Source organism: Penicillium waksmanii (genome assembly GCF_028829765.1).
Source record: "Penicillium waksmanii strain IBT 27052 chromosome Unknown utg000007l:1.0-4314555.0:1.0-4317578.0, whole genome shotgun sequence".
Lineage (NCBI taxonomy): Eukaryota > Fungi > Ascomycota > Eurotiomycetes > Eurotiales > Aspergillaceae > Penicillium > Penicillium waksmanii.
The window spans coordinates 3,471,686-3,489,665 of NW_026643253.1; the positions used below are offsets into that span (position 1 = coordinate 3,471,686).

The following is a 17,980-nucleotide window of genomic DNA, read 5'->3' on the forward strand; positions in this document are numbered from 1 at the left end:
AACCTAGGCGGCTTCGTGGTGGGTGGCAGCAGCGCCTTGATCCATCTTCTCGTTCCGGAAGATTTGCTCCTGCTCGCGGTCGTAATCCTCGGCAAACTTTCTTCCATGGCGACCAATCCTATACCAGGGAAGATCGAACATTTTGTCAATAGTCTCGAGGCTACGACCTGCGGCCTCAGGCACAAAGAACCAAACCCATACTCCACCCAGGAAAGAAATGACACCAAAGAAGTAGAATGTTCCCGCAGGACCAAGACCCTTATCAACAAGCAGCATCTCGGGAAGGGCGCGGTTAACAGCGTACTGGCAGATGAAGTGCATGGCCATTGTGATAGACGAGCAAATACCACGGATGCGGAGTGGAAACAACTCAGAGGACAACAGGTACTGACCACTGTTCCATCCGAGAGCCCAACCGGCACCGGAAATGTAGATAAATGCGATGGCGGCAGTCGAAGCTTGGTTCTGGGTTGCGTTGGGAGTAAAGTCAGGGTTGTTGGCGATAGGCACGATGTTGAGGAAAATGGCAATATAAAACATGGCAATGGTTTGTAGAACAATGCCAATAACCAGAGAGCGTTTGCGACCGGCCATATCGACAAGGAAGAGGGCACAAATTATAGAAGCAACAAACTTGACGACTCCGAAGACAACCGTCGAGAAGAGAGACTGCTCTTGACCAGTAATTCCGACAAGGGTGAACAGATCAGGGGCGTAAACCGTGATTGCAGAGCCGCCAGACCAGCAAGCCATGTTTTGGGCAAGATTGGTGAGGAACAGACGGTACGAGTTCCGTCGGATCCCAAGGATTTCCTTGAACAGGCCCTTCCAGCCCATGCCGAGAGTGGCCTCCATTTCTTCCTGGAAAGCAACATCCATTTCGGTCATTTCCTCAAGAACGTATTGATGGTCGGCGGGTAAGCCACGGAGTTTACAAAGCACTTCGAGAGCCTTCTCACGCTGGCCTTGTTTGACGTAGAAACGAGGTGACTCCAGCACGAATAATGTGAGGATGAGTGTGATTCCGGCAAACATGAGATGAATTGAAGTAGGAACGGCCTATAAAGCAAGCGTTAGTTAATCTAACATAAATGCAGGGACTAAGACTTACCCAACGGTTGAACTCATCTGCCATATGAAGCTCAGTACCCCAATTGGCAAAGTAGGCAAGCATGATACCACTATGCTAGATATTAGTATTGCAAGATGTGATATTGAGATCAATGGGGGACTGACAGGTACACAGCACCAGTAAACATGCAGGTGCAGAGACCGCGAATAGGAGCCGGGGATATTTCCGAAAGATAGATTGGTCCGACAACACAAGTTTGTCCAATACCAAGCCCAGCAACAAAACGACCGCCATATACAGCAGCCATGCTACCGTTGTTTCCAATAAAGATAGCGATACCGAGAATCCAGAGGACACAGAGTTGACGAGTAGCCCAAACACGGCCGATACGATCGCAGACGAGGAAAGCACTGTAATTGAAACGGCATTAGATAAAACTGTCGGCGAGAGCGATGAGAGATGAGGGCAATGTATCTACAGAAAATACTTACAGAAGAGCACCGGCGACACTACCAAGCTGAACCATCGAGGAAATAGTACCCTTGACACTGGCCAGCTCACCATCCTCAAGATCGTCAATGCCAAGTTGCTCCTTGAACGCGTGGGAATTAAAGACACCCGTAATGAGGCCCTCGTCAACACCACGGGCAGCACCCATGATGCCAAACGTGAAGACCGCAAACCATAGTCTCCAGTTTAAGGTCTCTTTAGGTAGACTACCTGTGTTGAATTTGAAAACGTTGATGGCAGCACCGCCTGCCATTATGAACGAGGATACTCGTACTTCTGAACGAATTGGCAGCGTGAGCTAGAGAAAGGGCAATAAGGACAATATTTCAATCAAATTAAATCTTGAAACGGAGGGACGATAGATCATTTCTTAAGTACTAATTCCATGTGGCGGGGGTTACATAGCAACAGACCCCGGACTCGCCAGTAGAACACGAGCGGGGGAGGCTCGGCATAGGTCTACTTTAGGCTGGGGTATCCAATCAAAATATCCTGTTTATTTATTAACTCGGGGATTATCGGGCAGTGGCAGGGTAAGCTTAAATTCGCAAACAGTTAAGTCAACCGAGTACGAAATGGTTATTTTGTTGAATCCAGCCAATTGTCCCTACTGAGAACGAGCAACACCCAGACAAGGATATCCGTATTTTGATTCCCATTTTATGACCCTATCAATAACTAGAATAAAATTGTCACATAAATGCTGATAAAATCCCCAAGAACACCAGTTTTCTAGCGTATCCCGAGTCTCTGACACCGGAGACTAGGAGGAATGGCACTCGCCAAGAGATTCTGGACCATGTCCCCAGGAATCCAATATGTATGCGGAAGCCAGATTTGAAGGTTTTCAGGATCCTTGGCATTTCGCTCTTTGAGACATCATTTGCTATCCGCAGGATCGCGAGAGAAGCACGGAGTATCGTAGGCGTGGGGCAGGGCCATGTATCAAAGCGTACCCATATTAAGGCCACCGAAGTATACAGGGATAGGATGATTTCTCCGGATGAACCTTAGGATGATCTTTCCCTAAATTAATTGTCTCTCCATGTGTTGGAGGCTGAGCTTTGAGTTTTATTCCCACGAGAAGGGGTTGAATTGTTTCATCTCCGCAATATCTATGCACCCCACACTTTTCTTAATCACTCCAATTCTGGAGGACATTTCTGCCGAGCTATCCATTTACACAATTGGGAAGAAAGTGGATAGAATGGCAAAGGAACCATCAAATAAAATGACAAATGCAGTATAGAAAAAGTCCAAGTTAGACGCCTGCCCAGGTGATTCACCGTTAAGATTTAGACGTGCCAGTGGGGAACATAATCTTACCAAAGTCTTTGAGAGGTCAGTACGAGGAGTAGTAGTAGTAGTATTACTCCGTAGTAATAAGCAAGTCAAAATAAAGCAAACCTTGGAAAGTGTTGGCTGATATTAAGGTTCCCTCACTGCTGTCGCTGTCAAATGGGCATTGGTTTCGAATGTTTTGACTTCAGCCACGTTAACGACCATCTGCGGTGGGCGGGCACAAGCACCCCCACGGAGACACACCGAGGACTGGCCCCCAGATTGCCCCCGGCGCCCCCGCCACCTGCCAAGGATTCCTCCCCCCAACCGCGTCTTGGCGAGTGAATGCGAGACCTGTGGTAAGGGAACACCACCGCTTCCTGCGGAGGTCCTCCCTAGTCGGGCTCTATCGGTGATTGGCATAAACTTTCACGGCAATCCGAGCCAATTGCTGGTGCGGGTTTGAATTAGCTCCCGTCGCAATCGGGACCTGTCCGAATGGTCTCCTGGCCGCATTCTTCCTTTGACCTAAAAACCCCAGATCTCAACCTGGGGATGGGAATTCTTCGGAGTATTTCGGAATGAGGGTTAAATGCCTCATCTCATATAGAGAAATTAGTGTTTTGATTCCTATTTTTCCCTACACGAAAACGCTAAGTGGCTGTCAAGTGGGCGCCGAATATCGCTACTTTCATGCCATCTTCAGTGTTTTATTTGTACCCAAGTCATAGAGTGCATTTATGTGGTGTGACTCCTCCCGCTTGTGCTCTAACACCAAATCAATTTGCCGTACTGTGGCTTCTACATCCTCACTATCGTCTACCATCTGGATGGACATCTCAAAGTGGCCGTTCTCCAGCTTGTGCATTTTGGCGCGATTCAATATCCATTCCATCTTACCAGCAGGGTCCGTACGGAAACCAAAGTCCATGCTTAATGTTCTGATACCCAAAAGAAGAACACCATCGAGTACACTCTTTTGGTAGTTCAAATGGATAGGAGGTACCTGGGCTTGTACGTATAAACATCTAAAGACACCTGGGCATGGAGGTGTTCGGGCACATACAAGATCTGCCATGAGAACGAGATGCTCTAGACGGAAATTATTGCCCGGGTTTAACTTGCCCCACTGGTCTGGCCCCCTTTAGGACCCCAGAGAGGACTTTTGCCATCCTTGGGGTTGTAGTACCGAGCACTCGCGGTAGCTGGGTTCAGCTTATAAAACAACGCGTTAGTCCAGCAGGCGCACTCACGCTCTCTATCTGGAGCCGGAATTGGGGGCAGCTCCATCTTAATTCCAACCTTGGTGTTCAAATCACCCACGGTGAAAATGGCTAGGCTGCATATCGTTTCATTTTTGACGCGTAGAGATGTGATTATGGCTTGGGCGGTTGAATCTCGTTGGCTCAATTTTAGGTCATCGAACTGGACATGAAAAGCACCCGGAGGAATAAGCTGCAGAAGATGCAGATTCATCTAAATATAGGATCTGGTTAGCGGATGTCGTCGTAGTACGTCTTAAAATAGATTCAGCCTGCGCGAATGAGCACAGCGGCTAGAAGCCACCATGTAGACAGATACCACGGTCATCTGAATATCAGGAGCATTATTGTAGCATTCGGATGGTTATTATGCATACGTGGGCTGCGCCAATTCTTTGGTGCAAAGCCAGCATAACGCCCATGTTCTCCTTGAAAAGGTTCAAGAGAAATGGCGTTTTCGAAACTATTCCGCGGATATCCAATGTCTTGCCAGTCAGCTGTCACGTCTGGGTGAAAATTAGGAAGATGAGAATTCGCCATGGCTTTAGACTGGCTTGCAAAAAAGCCCTAGTCTGTAAACAATGTTAAATATGTATGTTTGCTACTAACAAGTAATTCAAATGCAGGGTTCGCATGGCGAGTTCAACCCGAAATAGGAAACTGGGCTTGGAGGGTGAAATTGCAGGAGTTATAGCAGTTATGCAAAGTCCGTTTTTCATTTTTCAATTTTTTCAATAGCGTGCATTCAACCGTCTGGCCATCTCCGTCGGTAAAAGTTGCATCTAAATATCAGTCGAAAGTAAGCACATTGGCACAAACATCTGACTGATGACGATAACCAATGAACGCAGCTAGAATCGGGGGAATCCGGGGCTAGTAGCGCAGCTAATGCATGAATCACGGCTTGGGCTCCACATAAGCTGACGAGGTAGCGTGAAGGCCTACATAACCATTGAGGCAAAGCACTGCAGCAGCACTCATTGAACCGGTTACTTCCAACTTTAAGGTTTCCCCTTTTCAGCCATTTCGATATTGGAGGATATCTAGGACCCTGCATGCCAAGATCATCATGCTTATATATGCTTGTAATAGCTTTGGTACAGTATTCAATGCCCAAATGAAATATGGCCACTTTGATTGCATTTGGACATGCAAAGAAAATAAAGAAAGATAACTTTTGTTGGGTCAAGCAAGATTGACAGGTCGTCCTTGTGAATAAATAAATTCAGGGAATGGTATGCTCTTCCAGTTCAACCATACTAATACAGGACTCAAGTGTATGCGGGAGTAAGCAGCCTCGCTGCAAGCACCAAATAGCTATAGATGCTGGAGCCAAGATGGTCCAGCAAATTTCCTTTTTGTAAACAGGGGTCATAAATCAAAACGATTCGTCGGAACTTGTGACGACCTCCCCCGAATGCAGCAATTGCCCTTTCTCTCTCCATCTTGGCTATAATCGAAATTCAATACGACGGCCCTAGGCTGGCTCTCACTGTGGCGCTCTAAAAGTCATCTGAACCCTTCACATTCCTTTTCGCTCCAACTATGCCGAGTGTCTTCTATCTAGGTAAGATACGGACTTGACTAGTCAGGGTCACACAGATTGCCTGCAGAATACTTAGCGCGAACTCGTGGAAGATGAGAGTAAATCTATAGAGAAAGTGTAAGCCAGTAGTTCTCGTCATATTCAGCCCGTTCTCCGGCGGCCCGCGCTAGCTCCCGCACTGCTTTGTCCAGAATCGTAGATGGAAGTATCCATTCTGAATAATGAACTCGTAAGTCTGGTCTGCATCAGGAAGTTAATGTATGGGCTCAGCTACACTACGCCGTGAGGATTTGTTCTCAAAAGGCATACAGTGACTAGGCGCGTCGAGAAGACGTGCTGGGCTGATTGAGGCCTCTGCAAATAGCAGCTAGGACCTAGAATAATAGTAGCATTTCTGTTTCTCTCGTACATATCTATCTCCAAATATTATAATCTTCGACTTCTTCTGATGTGCTACGATCTGTAGAATCTTGCTCCCTACATTTCCCCCCCTAAAATCACGATGCTCCTGCCGTCAGCATGAGGTATGGAATGCGGGGGCTATACTACCTCGACTTCGTCCCGTGCATATTGCCTAAGAGCGATTGCAGCCGGCTAAATTTATCAACGCCAATGGGACTTCCAGATGTGCTGATGAATAAACATTCCACAGTAGTCTCAATCTAAAAACATGTCAAATTAGGAAAGTGAACTCATCAAGCTAGAAACATGATTGGGTCAGATCTATTTTTTGGGACTATCGTGCATGGGTTTCGACCAACTCATTCCGTGATCCAAGAGCTGGAGATATCAGGACTGAGGCAACAATCAATTCAATCCAGGTCAAGATCTATAAAAGCCTCTTGGACACCCACGATTCTACAATGTTTCCAGCAACAAAAGTGTTCCAGACAATCTCAATTTTTAATTTCTTTCAAAGGCATTTTCCATCTGTTCTCTCAATTCTCGACTACAAGCCAAAATGATTATTCCCAAGACGCTTGTTATTCTTGCCACGGCTCTGTCCGCCACCGCGACCCATGTCCACAACCAGTTTGGCAAGGATGGCTACATCCAGGACGATCAAGGCTCTGAGATTTTCCTGAAAAACAAGGGTTCCGTCACCGTCGGAGGTGGATGGGGATTTTTCTGGGTTGCTTCCTCCGTGTGTAGCAAAAACTCGGTTGCCTATACCTGGCCAACCAACTATGGAGGTTTGTTATCAAGTTAACATGGTTATCCATTGGCTTATAGAATATCAACTGATATACATTCAGACGTCTACATCAGAAGCGATGGCTTCCTTTATGACTCAAGCGGTAGGTGTCACTTGCTTCCAAAGTGCATGTCGGATTCAAAGACTGACTTTTGAATAGGTATCCAAATTTCTGGTGGAGCGCACCTCTGCGGTTAAGAGATCTACCTACAGACTGTTTGATCCCTGAGGGCGAGTGAAGCATGGGTATTTTGAATTTTGGATCGAAGAGGGCGAAGAGGACAGTGGGGTATCTTTTAACGGAGTGTTGTGATGTTGGAATATTGGAGAGAAAGGGAGAATATACGTGTAGGCTGTCTATAAATGGAATACCACATATTCTCAAAAAAAAGCAGGTGCTGACAAGAGTTAGTAGTAGTAGTAGTAACTAGTAGTAGTAGAACAGTCGGTATAAAACGTCGTTGCCTTAGGCCACAAAACACATCACGTCACAGTCACGGGTGCCCGGGTGTGGGGAAAGCTCCCTCCGACTCGTTTGTCCGCCACCTCCTCCGATCGTCTTGATCGACAGCTCTGGATTCATCGCTCTGGCGATGGAGAGCTTCGACGATGTGACCTTAATAGGTCCAGTATCCGATCCCCATGTCGACGATCACCACCCTCCTTCCAACAATGAAGCAAAACCCAGGAAACAGGCCGACGGCGAGTCAGTGGACTCTGCCACCTCCACGTCGAATCGATCGGTGACTGCAGCTCTGGCGGCTCAAATTGACTCGGGCAGTGAGCTCACCGGAGCGCATTCGGTATCTTCAGAGATACCGGCGGAAGAAGAAGATGAGGAACCCCGCGTTGCTACATCTTTCGAGCGGGAATCCTCCCCTATATCCGCACAGAAACATCGGTCGGGGTTGGACCTTGAAGACGAAGGCTTGAATCGAATGCACAAATTCACTCTTTATGAGACTGCAACACGTTTCTACATTGTCGGCATCAATCTGGCGGAGACACGCTTCCGGATTCTGAAAATCGATCGCACTTCCGAATCGGACGAGCTGAACGTCACGGAGGATGATATGGTTTATACAAAGAGAGAGATGGTGCATCTATTGGATGCTATTGATGATGGGAATAAGAGCTCCGGTGGCCTGAAGCAGAAATCCAGCGCGTGGGCATTGCTCGGCTTCATTCGGTTCACCGGAGCGTACTACATGCTACTGGTGACGAAGCGAAGCCAAGTTGCAATTCTGGGCGGACACAATATCTACCAAATTGATGAGACCGAGCTCATCTCATTGACCACAGCTGAGGCATCTCGCCTGAAGCCCGAAAAGCAGTCGGAAGAAGAACGATACAGAGCGATCCTCAACAACCTAGACCTCACCCGATCATTCTATTTTAGCTACTCTTATGACATCACTCGGACGTTGCAACATAATATTTCGCGAGAAAGAAGAGCACATCAGGATGGATCGGCTCGACCCGAAGGACAGGACAGTAATACCATGTTCGTCTGGAATAACCACCTTCTCTCCCCGGCAATAGGAACTTTCAAAAATCCCTACGATTGGTGCATTCCGATCATTCATGGATATGTTGACCAGTCGAAGATAAGTGTATATGGGCGGTTGGTTTATATTACCATCGTTGCCCGTAGGTCTCGATTCTTCGCCGGTGCTCGTTTCCTTAAGCGAGGTGCAAATGACCTGGGATTTGTTGCGAATGATGTGGAGACCGAGCAGATTGTTTCTGAGCAAACAACGACTTCCTTTCACTCAGCTGGCCCTACATTGCACGCCAATCCGAATTACACTTCGTATGTCCAACATCGTGGGAGTATACCTCTCTATTGGACCCAAGAGAATACAGGCGTATCGCCAAAACCGGACATTGAGTTGAACCTGGTAGATCCATTCTATTCAGCCGCAGCCTTGCATTTTGATAATCTTTTCGAGAGATACGGTGCACCGATTTACATTCTCAATCTCGTCAAATCTCGAGAAAGGACGCCGAGAGAATCGAAACTCCTCAAAGAATTCACCAACGCTGTGGAATATCTCAACCAATTTCTCCCAGAAGACAAAAAGCTCATCTACAAAGCATGGGACATGAGTCGTGCATCGAAGAGCCGAGATCAGGACGTCATACAAACACTTGAAGGAATAGCGGGAGGTATCATTCCAAAGACCGGGTTTTTCAAGAATGGCAATGACGTTGAGTCGGGATTGCAAATTCAGAATGGCGTCGCACGGACGAATTGCATCGATTGTCTGGATCGAACAAATGCCGCACAATTTGTCATAGGCAAGCGCGCTCTTGGGCATCAACTTCACGCCCTTGGTGTTATTGATGAGAAGACGGTTGAGTATGACACAGATGCTGTCAATCTGTTCACCAACATGTGGCACGATCACGGTGACACTATTGCCATTCAGTATGGAGGCTCTCATCTTGTCAACACCATGGCAACATATCGAAAAATCAACCAGTGGAGTAGTCACTCGCGTGACATGGTCGAAAGCTTTAAGCGATACTATAACAACTCCTTCCTCGACGCCCAGCGACAAGAGGCCTACAATCTGTTCCTTGGAAATTACATCTATGCGCAGGGCGCTCCGATGCTATGGGATCTGTCTACTGACTACTACCTTCACCATTCTGACCCAAGGTCATATTTAGAGAAGAAGCGACCGAATTATATCTCATGGTTCACGCCAGAAAACTTGAAAGAACGAGAAATGCCGCCTCTCCCATCCCGTCCGAAAGAGCCTCTTTCACATTTCGATGATTACTGGCTGGAGTACTACCGCCCACTCGCATTGTCTACTCTCTCCAAAGTCTTCTCCTACAAAATGAACTCCACCTTTCGCTATCCGCTCCAGATACGTCCTGGACATGCGCCCCCAGACCACAGCCCATTCGTGCCTCGCATCCCAGCAGACCAGCACCAGCGCGACCGGCCAACAACCAGAAGTGTGAAGATACAGGAACCATCCGATAGCCATGCGGCCGTTACAACCCAGCCACTCACGGAGACCACCGACCTATGGCGACAACAGGCACCATCCTCATCAAAACAACCTCCATTGACAGGGATAATCAAGGAATCCGCCTTCGGAATACCACACAGCTCCCGCATCCCACCCATAAATGCCCCAAACACCCAAAAAACCCCAAGCAAAGACCAAATAGCCCAATGGACGCTCGGCCAGTTAGTCACAGACTCACTAAACCCATCTGTCACTGGCCCGGAAGCAGAAGAATACGAACGCTACATCAATCATCCACTGAAAGTCCCGCTGGTCGTGACATCAGAGGACGGGTTGACAGGGGGCGAGCACGGTCCGAACTCGGATCTGTTCGAATATGCGAACAGATTTAACGTCGAGGAAGCTGCACTCGAATCAAATGCCGAGGAAAACATGGCAGATTACGCGGAGTTCCTGAATGTTTCTGAGGAAGGTCTCACTGTGGTCGGTGAGGATTACCAGAAGAAGCGGTATAAGCGGTATCGGCAGTGGCTGCGGGGGAAGAGTCTTTTTAAGCAACGGGTTGATATATGATTATGATCTCTATCTCTCTTTTGTGATATAGCATGTACATTTTCCTTTTCAGATTGATACCCCGGAATGCATTATGATTACCTTCAAGTTGTGATTGGCTATGCTATCACTAGCGGCGTTGTTTCTTACCCGAACTTGAAGCAAATCCTTCACACCTTCAGTCCAAGAAACCTGGCTTCAATAGCATATAGCGAACACCAAAAAATAAATTTGAGATTAAGCTTTTTCAACTCCGTACCAAGCTTAGTACCAAGCTTAGACTATGAATCGGCAACATCTAGAGCAAAAAGCCCCTCTAACTCAGGATCCGCATCGACCATAGCCTGGAACCCACTCTGCACTTCTCCCTTGACAGCGAGCTGATCCGGATCCAAGGATCCACCCGTGATTGGTATGGGATTCAGCAGCGCGTATTTTAAAGCGAAAGCCGTGCTCTGCAGATTACGGGCTAATCCATCGAGCACTGGGATTGACGTTTCCCCATTCCCCTTCCGCTCTTCAACCACGTGTAGCCAGCATGCTGCGAGACCGCCCAGGATTTCACCGCGCCATCTCCATATACGGGGGTGGGCGGCCAAGATTGTCGTCTTAGTTGTTGCGATTGCTGCGGATAGAAGTGGGGGGGTGTGCTGTTCCGAATGGATTTGAGAGAGTGGTATATAGGATAGGGATGATGTCTTGGAGGTATTTTGTTGAGTGAATCCCCAGTTCAGAGATGAATGTTGATATCCAGCCGAGAAGGAAGGTTGATAGACGAGGGTGCGGGAAGGATGTAGGTGCATTTGTGGATGCGGGTGTAGATGAGCTGATGTGGTGGAAGGATGAGATGAGGTTTGATCGTAGGATTTTGGAGAGATTTGTTATATAGGATTGGGTGTTCCTTTCCGTTTGTGAGATTGGTTGCTTCGAGGTTAGTTGGTAGGTTGCTTTTAAAAGAGCGAGGAGAGCAGGGTATGCTGCCCCGAGAAGTTTGAGGGAACTCGTTTCTGGTGTGATGCTCGGTAGCGAGAGGAGGCAGGCTGTGACGGCTTCTTGGAAGACCGAGACCAGGTTGGTTCGAAGGAGGATATCGGAACCACTTTCCTGGATGGGGCTCAGGAGCTGGCTGAGAAGATCGCATCCCTTTATTTTGTAGGTGATGTTATTATCATCAATCAGAGCTAGAATGGCTGGCACTAGGAGCGGAAAATGTGCCTCTAGGCTGGCTTTGTGGGCGGGCTTGGACGGGTCGGTCAACTTGTGTAAAAGGATCTTGAGGTCACTGAAGTCATACCTTATACTGGCATATAATCCAAGAGAGTACAGCTGGAGCGTAAACATCCGTGGTTTTCCATGGCTTTGTCGAGTCATCCAAAGCACCCCCGTCGAAGCGAGTTCGGGCCACGGGATGGAGGCTTTTACGGCCCTCGCTTGTAATCGCGGGATTCTTCGTCTTGGTAAAAAGTGGTCTAACCTTCTCTCTCAGAACCCGTTCGATGATCGGCCAGAGATCATTCTGGCATGCCATGTTGAGATGTATTTCGGCACAATTGTTGCTGTCGTTGGTAGTCCAGGGATCCTTTTTGGAGGTGAAGCTTGCCATGGCGACAATGACATCCGGAGAACTGGCGACTGGCTGGTTATCCAGAGTGGAAATAACCTTTGCCTCCATCAAGGTAATGAATTGTGCTGCCAGTTCTGATTTCAGGCGGCTTTCTTCTTGGGAGTTTTTGTCTTCTGCTCATCCTTCAGCGTTGCTCATCTCATCAGGCCGCAGGCCGCAGTCCTTGAAAGTGACATACCTTCAGTGATTTCAGGATTATCATCGAAGCACACGGCAAATTCCGATGACGGCAGAGCCAGTTGACTTGCCCAATGAGATAGGGCATTGATTGCCGTGGCTTCCGCTGCATTATCCTGCGCTGGTAGCACAGGATCATAGCCGGTTTCAAGGAAGCTGAGCGCGGCATACAGACTCTCGCAGGCCTATATCGCATTAGTATCACTCTCTCAAAATTTGGATATTTCCATGCATCTTTTGGTCTACATCGTGGAATAGCGACCTCACATCTAAATAAGAGGAGTTCTCATGGGATGAGACGTCCGTCCATAATTGTGCCAGAGTCAAGCGTGTGGACGCGGATTCCAAGGTGGTTGGGCGATTCCAGGGAGTTTGCTGGAGGACCCGGCGGGCCTCTTTTCGGAGCTGATCCATTTACGTGGACATATATGGAGTTATATGGAGGTAGTGGAAGTGGAAGTGAAAGTGGAAGAGGTAGAAAATGAATTTAAGTTCCAAGGCGGTCCGTCAAATCGTCACAAGCCCAACTCTGCGCGGCGGTCGACAATCGCGTCCAGCGCTGCCGCTTTATCGCCCGCGGGGTGCAGCAACTGCCATTCCATCGCCAACGCCGTCGCTTTGCTCATCCAGGGCCCTTTTGGTGGACTGCCCAGGGTTTGCATGATTTCAGCTCCATTCACGATGGGCTTGAGTTCACATACGCTTTCTAAATCACTATCTACAATATACGCAAGGAATTGGTTGTATTCCCGAACCACTGTTGAATGGTTAGTACGGCTGGGTCGGTCCGGGGGAGAGGATAGCTCAATGGCTTCTTACCTTTGCTGAGATCTCTTCCCTGCATGACTTCTTGAAGGATGGCCAATACCATACACAACCTCCAATCCTTGCCCCAGCCTCGGATTCGCAGCCCGGTCTGCTGGCGAATCTCGGCCGGCGTGCCACTGATCTCGTTTGCCAACAAGGAGTTCTTCCACTTGATGATATCGGCAAAGTTTAATGTCGCGTCACGGAGGACCATCAGGTTTTTATTGTCGCAGCGGAGGCCGTCTCGGGCAACCTCAACGGGTCGAGTGGGAAGAGGCTTCCCCTTTGGACCGGGAAGAGTTCGGATAGGGACTGATGTCCATGGAGCAAATGTTGCAATCATCCAGGCATAGTAAGCGCTGTCATCACGATGCATAAGGATCGCACGCAGGCGATCGATATCGGCTTCGAGAGATCCAGGCTCTGGGTATAAGATCTGCTGCAGAGAATTGTAGGCAAGAGACCAACTCGACGTATCGGCAACGGCCTGGTCGTGGTGATTGGCAAAGATAGTCGAGTAAATTCCGATTCGATCAATAAATTGCAACGCGTGAAGAGGATGGGGCCCTGTAGGATATTTGTCTGTCGTTAGAAGGTGAAAAAAGATGAAGAGACACACCTGTATAGGTAGACTCACCGCGCAGCATCTTCTCCAACTCGGTTCCAACGCGTTCCTTGCTGATCTTCAGCTTCAATGCATCGCTAATATCCTTATTTCGCATAGCCTTCTCTGCTTCCTCGTCGATTGAATACTCCAATCGACTGGCGAATCGGATTAATCGCAGTACCCGGAGAGGGTCGTCCTTGAATGTTTGATATGGTTCCAATGGTGTGCGTATAATATTCTTCTTCATGTCTTCCAATCCTTGCTCCGTCAAGTCTTCTAAGCAGGATTCATTGAGGTTATAAAACATCGCATTGATCGTGGCATCTCGTCGCAAAGCATCTTCCACCGCTGTACCGAACTCCATTTGTGGATTGCGACTGTCGTCTGTGTATGTCTCTTTGCGCAAGTTGACCAGGTCAATATCCAGTCCGAAGATCTTGGTTGTCACCGTCTCCAGGTGCTTTGACTTTTCGGGGTTGGCATCGATCTTGTGGATACTGACAATGGCATCATTGATTTCACCATTGGGCAATCCCTTTTTGTATTTTTCAAGGTTCTCAGGGATATCCAGATATTCCTTCAGGGCATTTCCGAACTGGTTACCCGTCATACTGCTAATCCCCACGTCGATGTCATGGCTGCCGACCCCAAGCAGTTTGTCTCGAACCCAACCACCTGTGAATCGCAACACGGTTTCGGGGTATCTCAGCTCGTTGCTGCCTTCTTCCACAATTCCATTTTGCTGTATGTATTGCGCAACGTCCAGGAGGAGGGTTCGGAGGGTGCTTTCGATCGGAGTGAGCTCGATGGTGGGGTGGATGTGGGTTGGTGCCATTTCTTCGCGCAAGGCACCCCGCGTGAGGGGGGAGGTCGATATGCGTCGTCTCTTGCTCGCTGGCTCGGGAGAATGTGATTCAAATTCGCGGCCACGCATGAGAGGGTGGTAGCTAGCTGAGCAAGTCTGTAGGAGAGGTTTGGAGAAGCTGCGCGGGCGTGTTGGTAGAGCTGCGGTGCGGAAGTGGAGAGGTGGAGCGTGAATGAAAGACAAGCGAGAGATCTCAAAGAAAGATCCCGGCAGGCGCAGTCTGGTCATTGACTTCGGGCGTCCATGGAGATGTGTATAGAGTCAAGGTCAAGCAGGTGCAGAGTCAAACTTGACTTAAAGATTGACTCACACCGTGACTGCTGATCGATAAGCTGCGGCCTCACGTGGTTGCGTCACCACCAAGTTGAATGCGCCCGCAATTACCAGGACATAAATACGTAAATACATAAATGCAGATCAATTTGTAGCTTGATGAAATTGTGTTTAGTATACAACTGTATGAGAGATTAAATTATAACCAGGCAGATTCAAACTGTCTCTTCAAAGTCAGTATTTTTTTCTGCAATAAGAGCGTGTTGCGGGACTCCACTCTCCAACCGCATCGATTGGATTGATTGAGGGCCTCATCAGTTCCGTGCCGTGATTGCTTTGTACCTACCGACCATATCAACCCAAACCCAAACCCAAACCCAAACCCTCCTCGTCACCTTCGTCAGAGCCACCCGCAGCCACTGCAGCCCAAGCGCTTTGTCCAACTTTGCCTTCCTTCACACCATACACTGACCGATCTAACTGGCCTGACCTGACCTGATCAGCCTCGAGCCCGACTTTATCCTGTTGTCACCCACCCAGACCGTCCACCGTCCCTTCACCTCAAAACGCAGTCCATGGGGGCCTGCCAATTCTTGAACACTTAGCATTTAGGTTCTTGAAGAACACTCGGTGTCCATGACATCGCCCGGTGATGGTACCCCGGTGAAACCTCCGCCGTCCTTCTCGCCCAGCGTTGCGCGAAACGCGTCCATATCACGATACCCGGATGAAAGCGAGGCCACTGCCTCTTTGGACGCCGAGTTGGCAGACTCTCGTACGGGGTCATCGCCGACCTCGCCCCTGCCTACAGCATCCACCGAATTACCCATTCGATCCTCATCACCGCAATCCCGCTCCGGTCGATCGTCCACCCCGCAATTAGCCCGGTCATCAATCGGCTCGCCCTTCGATGGACGCTCCGACGGCTCAGAGGATATCAGATCCTTGATCATCCGCGCTTTCTCTCCTACTGTCGCTATTCATGCCTCCGAGGACACCGATGCGCTGGTGAGGAATAAGGGGTTCAAAGGGGGCTTCTGGGACTTGGTTCGGCCCTTTGGCGAGACAATACCGGGGAAAGTGGTTATTCGGGATAGTATCGGATCAAGTCGTGCTTGGGAAGACTATGGGGTACGCTTCGTGAACATCAAAGGGCTCGGCGCGGCCAATGCTGCTCGCGACTCGCCCTTGGCGCAGATGGAGGAGGTTCTGGAGAAACAGTTGAATTCAGGAGAAGATACGCTGGGAGGTCCTATCTCTGGGAAGGACGTCATGGGGGTTCCAGCTACGACACCGCTATCCAAACTATTCCTCCGCCAACTTCTGTCGTCTACGTCCGCGACCCCTCACGAAACATTCGGTCATCCCGTTGCCAGCGTCATCGCGATCAGCTCCCGGAATACCGCACCCCTGGAGACGCTTCGGCAGCTGTATGCAGAGAGCAGTACTGGGGGAAAGCGGCTGCCGGACTGGATTCAGCAGGACTATCTTCGGTATTATGTTTTGATTCACGATGAAGAACGGGATGATATCGCGGAATCCACCAAATTATATGATCAGATGAAGAGGCATTTCGGATTACACTGTCATCTTTTGAGGCTGCGGAGCAGTCAATGTGTGGTTACGGATGATGACAGTACACAAGTACCCCCGTGCGAGTGGTTATCTCCACGGGAGCACTTGTCGGGGGTTGGAGAAGCAGGTAAATACCCCTCTTGATCTTTTCTGTAACTGTACACTAATGCTCTGCTAGAAACGCTTGTGGACTTGGGTACAGATGGCACCCCCTACCTTTTCGACTCCGACGCCACAGCCATCAAGACCTTCATTCGGGAGCTCATGGTGCAATCAGTAATCCCATTCATGGAAAACAGAGTCGCCGTTTGGAATGACCAAGTTGCATCCCGAAGACGCGGCATCAGCGGCCGACTTGCAGCAGTGTCACGTCGATGGCCCTTCGGCTCCAGTTCACGTTCCGGTATTGGATCATCAGGCGGAAATAGTGGGAACTACGATACAACACAGAACTTCTATGCGCCAGAATCTCCCGAGGCTACTCTGCGAAAGATGGCCGATTTTGCATTCATGCTTCGCGATTGGAAACTTGCAGCGTCAACGTACGACATGATTCGCTCGGACTTTGGCAACGACAAGGCTTGGAAATACCACGCCGGCTCTCACGAGATGTGTGCAGTGAGCATGCTCTTGAACCCGCTGGCGATGTCGGCCAAAATCAAACTAGAAAGCGTTGATCAAATGTTTGAGACGGCCTGTTACTCTTACCTCACACGATGCTCTGACGCACCCCACGCCCTTCGTTCTCTTACGTTGGCCGTTGAACTTCTGAAATCCCGGGGCGGTTCTGCCACCGAAACTGCCGCCAGGTGGGCCATGCGGGTCATGGACTTTGGCTTGGTTGAGTCTATCGGTCAGATCCTTTTTATGGAACGGGTGGCTGCATGTTATGCCTCCAAGACCCCTGTCACAGGCGCGAAGTGGGGTGCTCGTCGACGCAAAGCCGGCATGTGGAGTATTCTTGCTGCTGACCAGTGGTTGAAGGCAGGAAAGCCATCGTTAGCATCAGCTTGTCTTGAAGAGGCGGAACGTCTCTATGCCGATGTACTAGAGGCTGATGGAGCCTTCCCCATGCCGGAGATGCAAACTTTCGTTGATAACCTGCGACATGCCGTGAAGGTGGAATACCTCGAGGCTAGAGGTTTCGATGCCCGAGACGAGTCACCGATTGAGGATCCCATTGGTACGGAAGAGATTAGCGAGAAACTTGATAAGCGCAGTCATCGTCGCTCGTTGATCGGGCTTCCAGCGCAGCTGGATGCGGGCAATCTCAAGCTGAGCCCGGGGCCTGGAACTCTGGAGGAAGCGCCCAATGATGACTTTGAACGAGCCTAAGCATGATATTAATATCCAAGAATAGCATATAAGAATAGATCAGCTTCATTGTGTCAATTTCATCTGTACAAACCTTGGGCTTACGTTCTTGTGATTTTGTGTTTAGCTTGCGTATCGTTAGTAGTAGTTACTTCTCGGTAGTTAATTGAGTTGGAACACGTCACGGTATATCCATGTTTTCTATACCATCTTCGCCACTTGAAATCCACAAAATACCCAGTGCCTAGATGAGACTCGTATGAGTATTTTAAATGATGCCATTTTATAACGATAGCCAGAAGTTCTCATAGTCCCAACAACAGGTACCTTCTA

At 49.0% G+C, this 17,980-nt stretch overlaps 7 protein-coding genes across 7 annotated transcripts; 3 read left to right on the forward strand and 4 right to left on the reverse strand.

The window, feature by feature from the left end:
* Nucleotides 1-3: 3 nt before the first annotated feature.
* N7481_008136 (Major facilitator superfamily domain general substrate transporter) lies at nt 4-1,835 on the reverse strand (the record flags this gene model as incomplete). Its single annotated transcript, XM_057267355.1, has 4 exons — nt 4-1,059; nt 1,112-1,181; nt 1,237-1,482; nt 1,564-1,835. 4 exons carry the CDS (start codon nt 1,833-1,835, stop codon nt 4-6), a joined length of 1,644 nt encoding a protein of 547 aa, XP_057121556.1.
* Nucleotides 1,836-3,979: 2,144 nt separating this feature from the next.
* On the reverse strand, nt 3,980-4,547 carry N7481_008137 (thioesterase-like superfamily-domain-containing protein; the record flags this gene model as incomplete). Its single annotated transcript, XM_057267356.1, has 2 exons — nt 3,980-4,318; nt 4,503-4,547. 2 exons carry the CDS (start codon nt 4,545-4,547, stop codon nt 3,980-3,982), a joined length of 384 nt encoding a protein of 127 aa, XP_057121557.1.
* Nucleotides 4,548-6,632: 2,085 nt separating this feature from the next.
* On the forward strand, nt 6,633-7,095 carry N7481_008138 (uncharacterized protein; the record flags this gene model as incomplete). The annotated part of the gene is made up of 3 exons (XM_057267357.1): nt 6,633-6,864; nt 6,905-6,969; nt 7,027-7,095. The coding sequence occupies 3 exons, from the start codon at nt 6,633-6,635 to the stop codon at nt 7,093-7,095; spliced, it is 366 nt and encodes a 121-aa protein (XP_057121558.1).
* A 364-nt stretch (nt 7,096-7,459) lies between these two features.
* Nucleotides 7,460-10,426, forward strand: N7481_008139 (phosphatidylinositol-3,5-bisphosphate 5-phosphatase; the record flags this gene model as incomplete). The annotated part of the gene is made up of 1 exon (XM_057267358.1): nt 7,460-10,426. The coding sequence occupies one exon, from the start codon at nt 7,460-7,462 to the stop codon at nt 10,424-10,426; it is 2,967 nt and encodes a 988-aa protein (XP_057121559.1).
* Nucleotides 10,427-10,686: 260 nt separating this feature from the next.
* N7481_008140 (Tti2 family protein) lies at nt 10,687-12,620 on the reverse strand (the record flags this gene model as incomplete). The annotated part of the gene is made up of 5 exons (XM_057267359.1): nt 10,687-11,030; nt 11,182-11,662; nt 11,700-12,121; nt 12,208-12,391; nt 12,474-12,620. 5 exons carry the CDS (start codon nt 12,618-12,620, stop codon nt 10,687-10,689), a joined length of 1,578 nt encoding a protein of 525 aa, XP_057121560.1.
* Nucleotides 12,621-12,721: 101 nt separating this feature from the next.
* Nucleotides 12,722-14,713, reverse strand: N7481_008141 (tRNA adenylyltransferase; the record flags this gene model as incomplete). Its single annotated transcript, XM_057267360.1, has 3 exons — nt 12,722-12,963; nt 13,026-13,580; nt 13,651-14,713. 3 exons carry the CDS (start codon nt 14,711-14,713, stop codon nt 12,722-12,724), a joined length of 1,860 nt encoding a protein of 619 aa, XP_057121561.1.
* A 681-nt stretch (nt 14,714-15,394) lies between these two features.
* N7481_008142 (TRAPP III-specific subunit 85 family protein) lies at nt 15,395-17,668 on the forward strand (the record flags this gene model as incomplete). Its single annotated transcript, XM_057267361.1, has 2 exons — nt 15,395-16,460; nt 16,512-17,668. 2 exons carry the CDS (start codon nt 15,395-15,397, stop codon nt 17,666-17,668), a joined length of 2,223 nt encoding a protein of 740 aa, XP_057121562.1.
* Between the last annotated feature and the right edge of the window lie 312 nt (nt 17,669-17,980).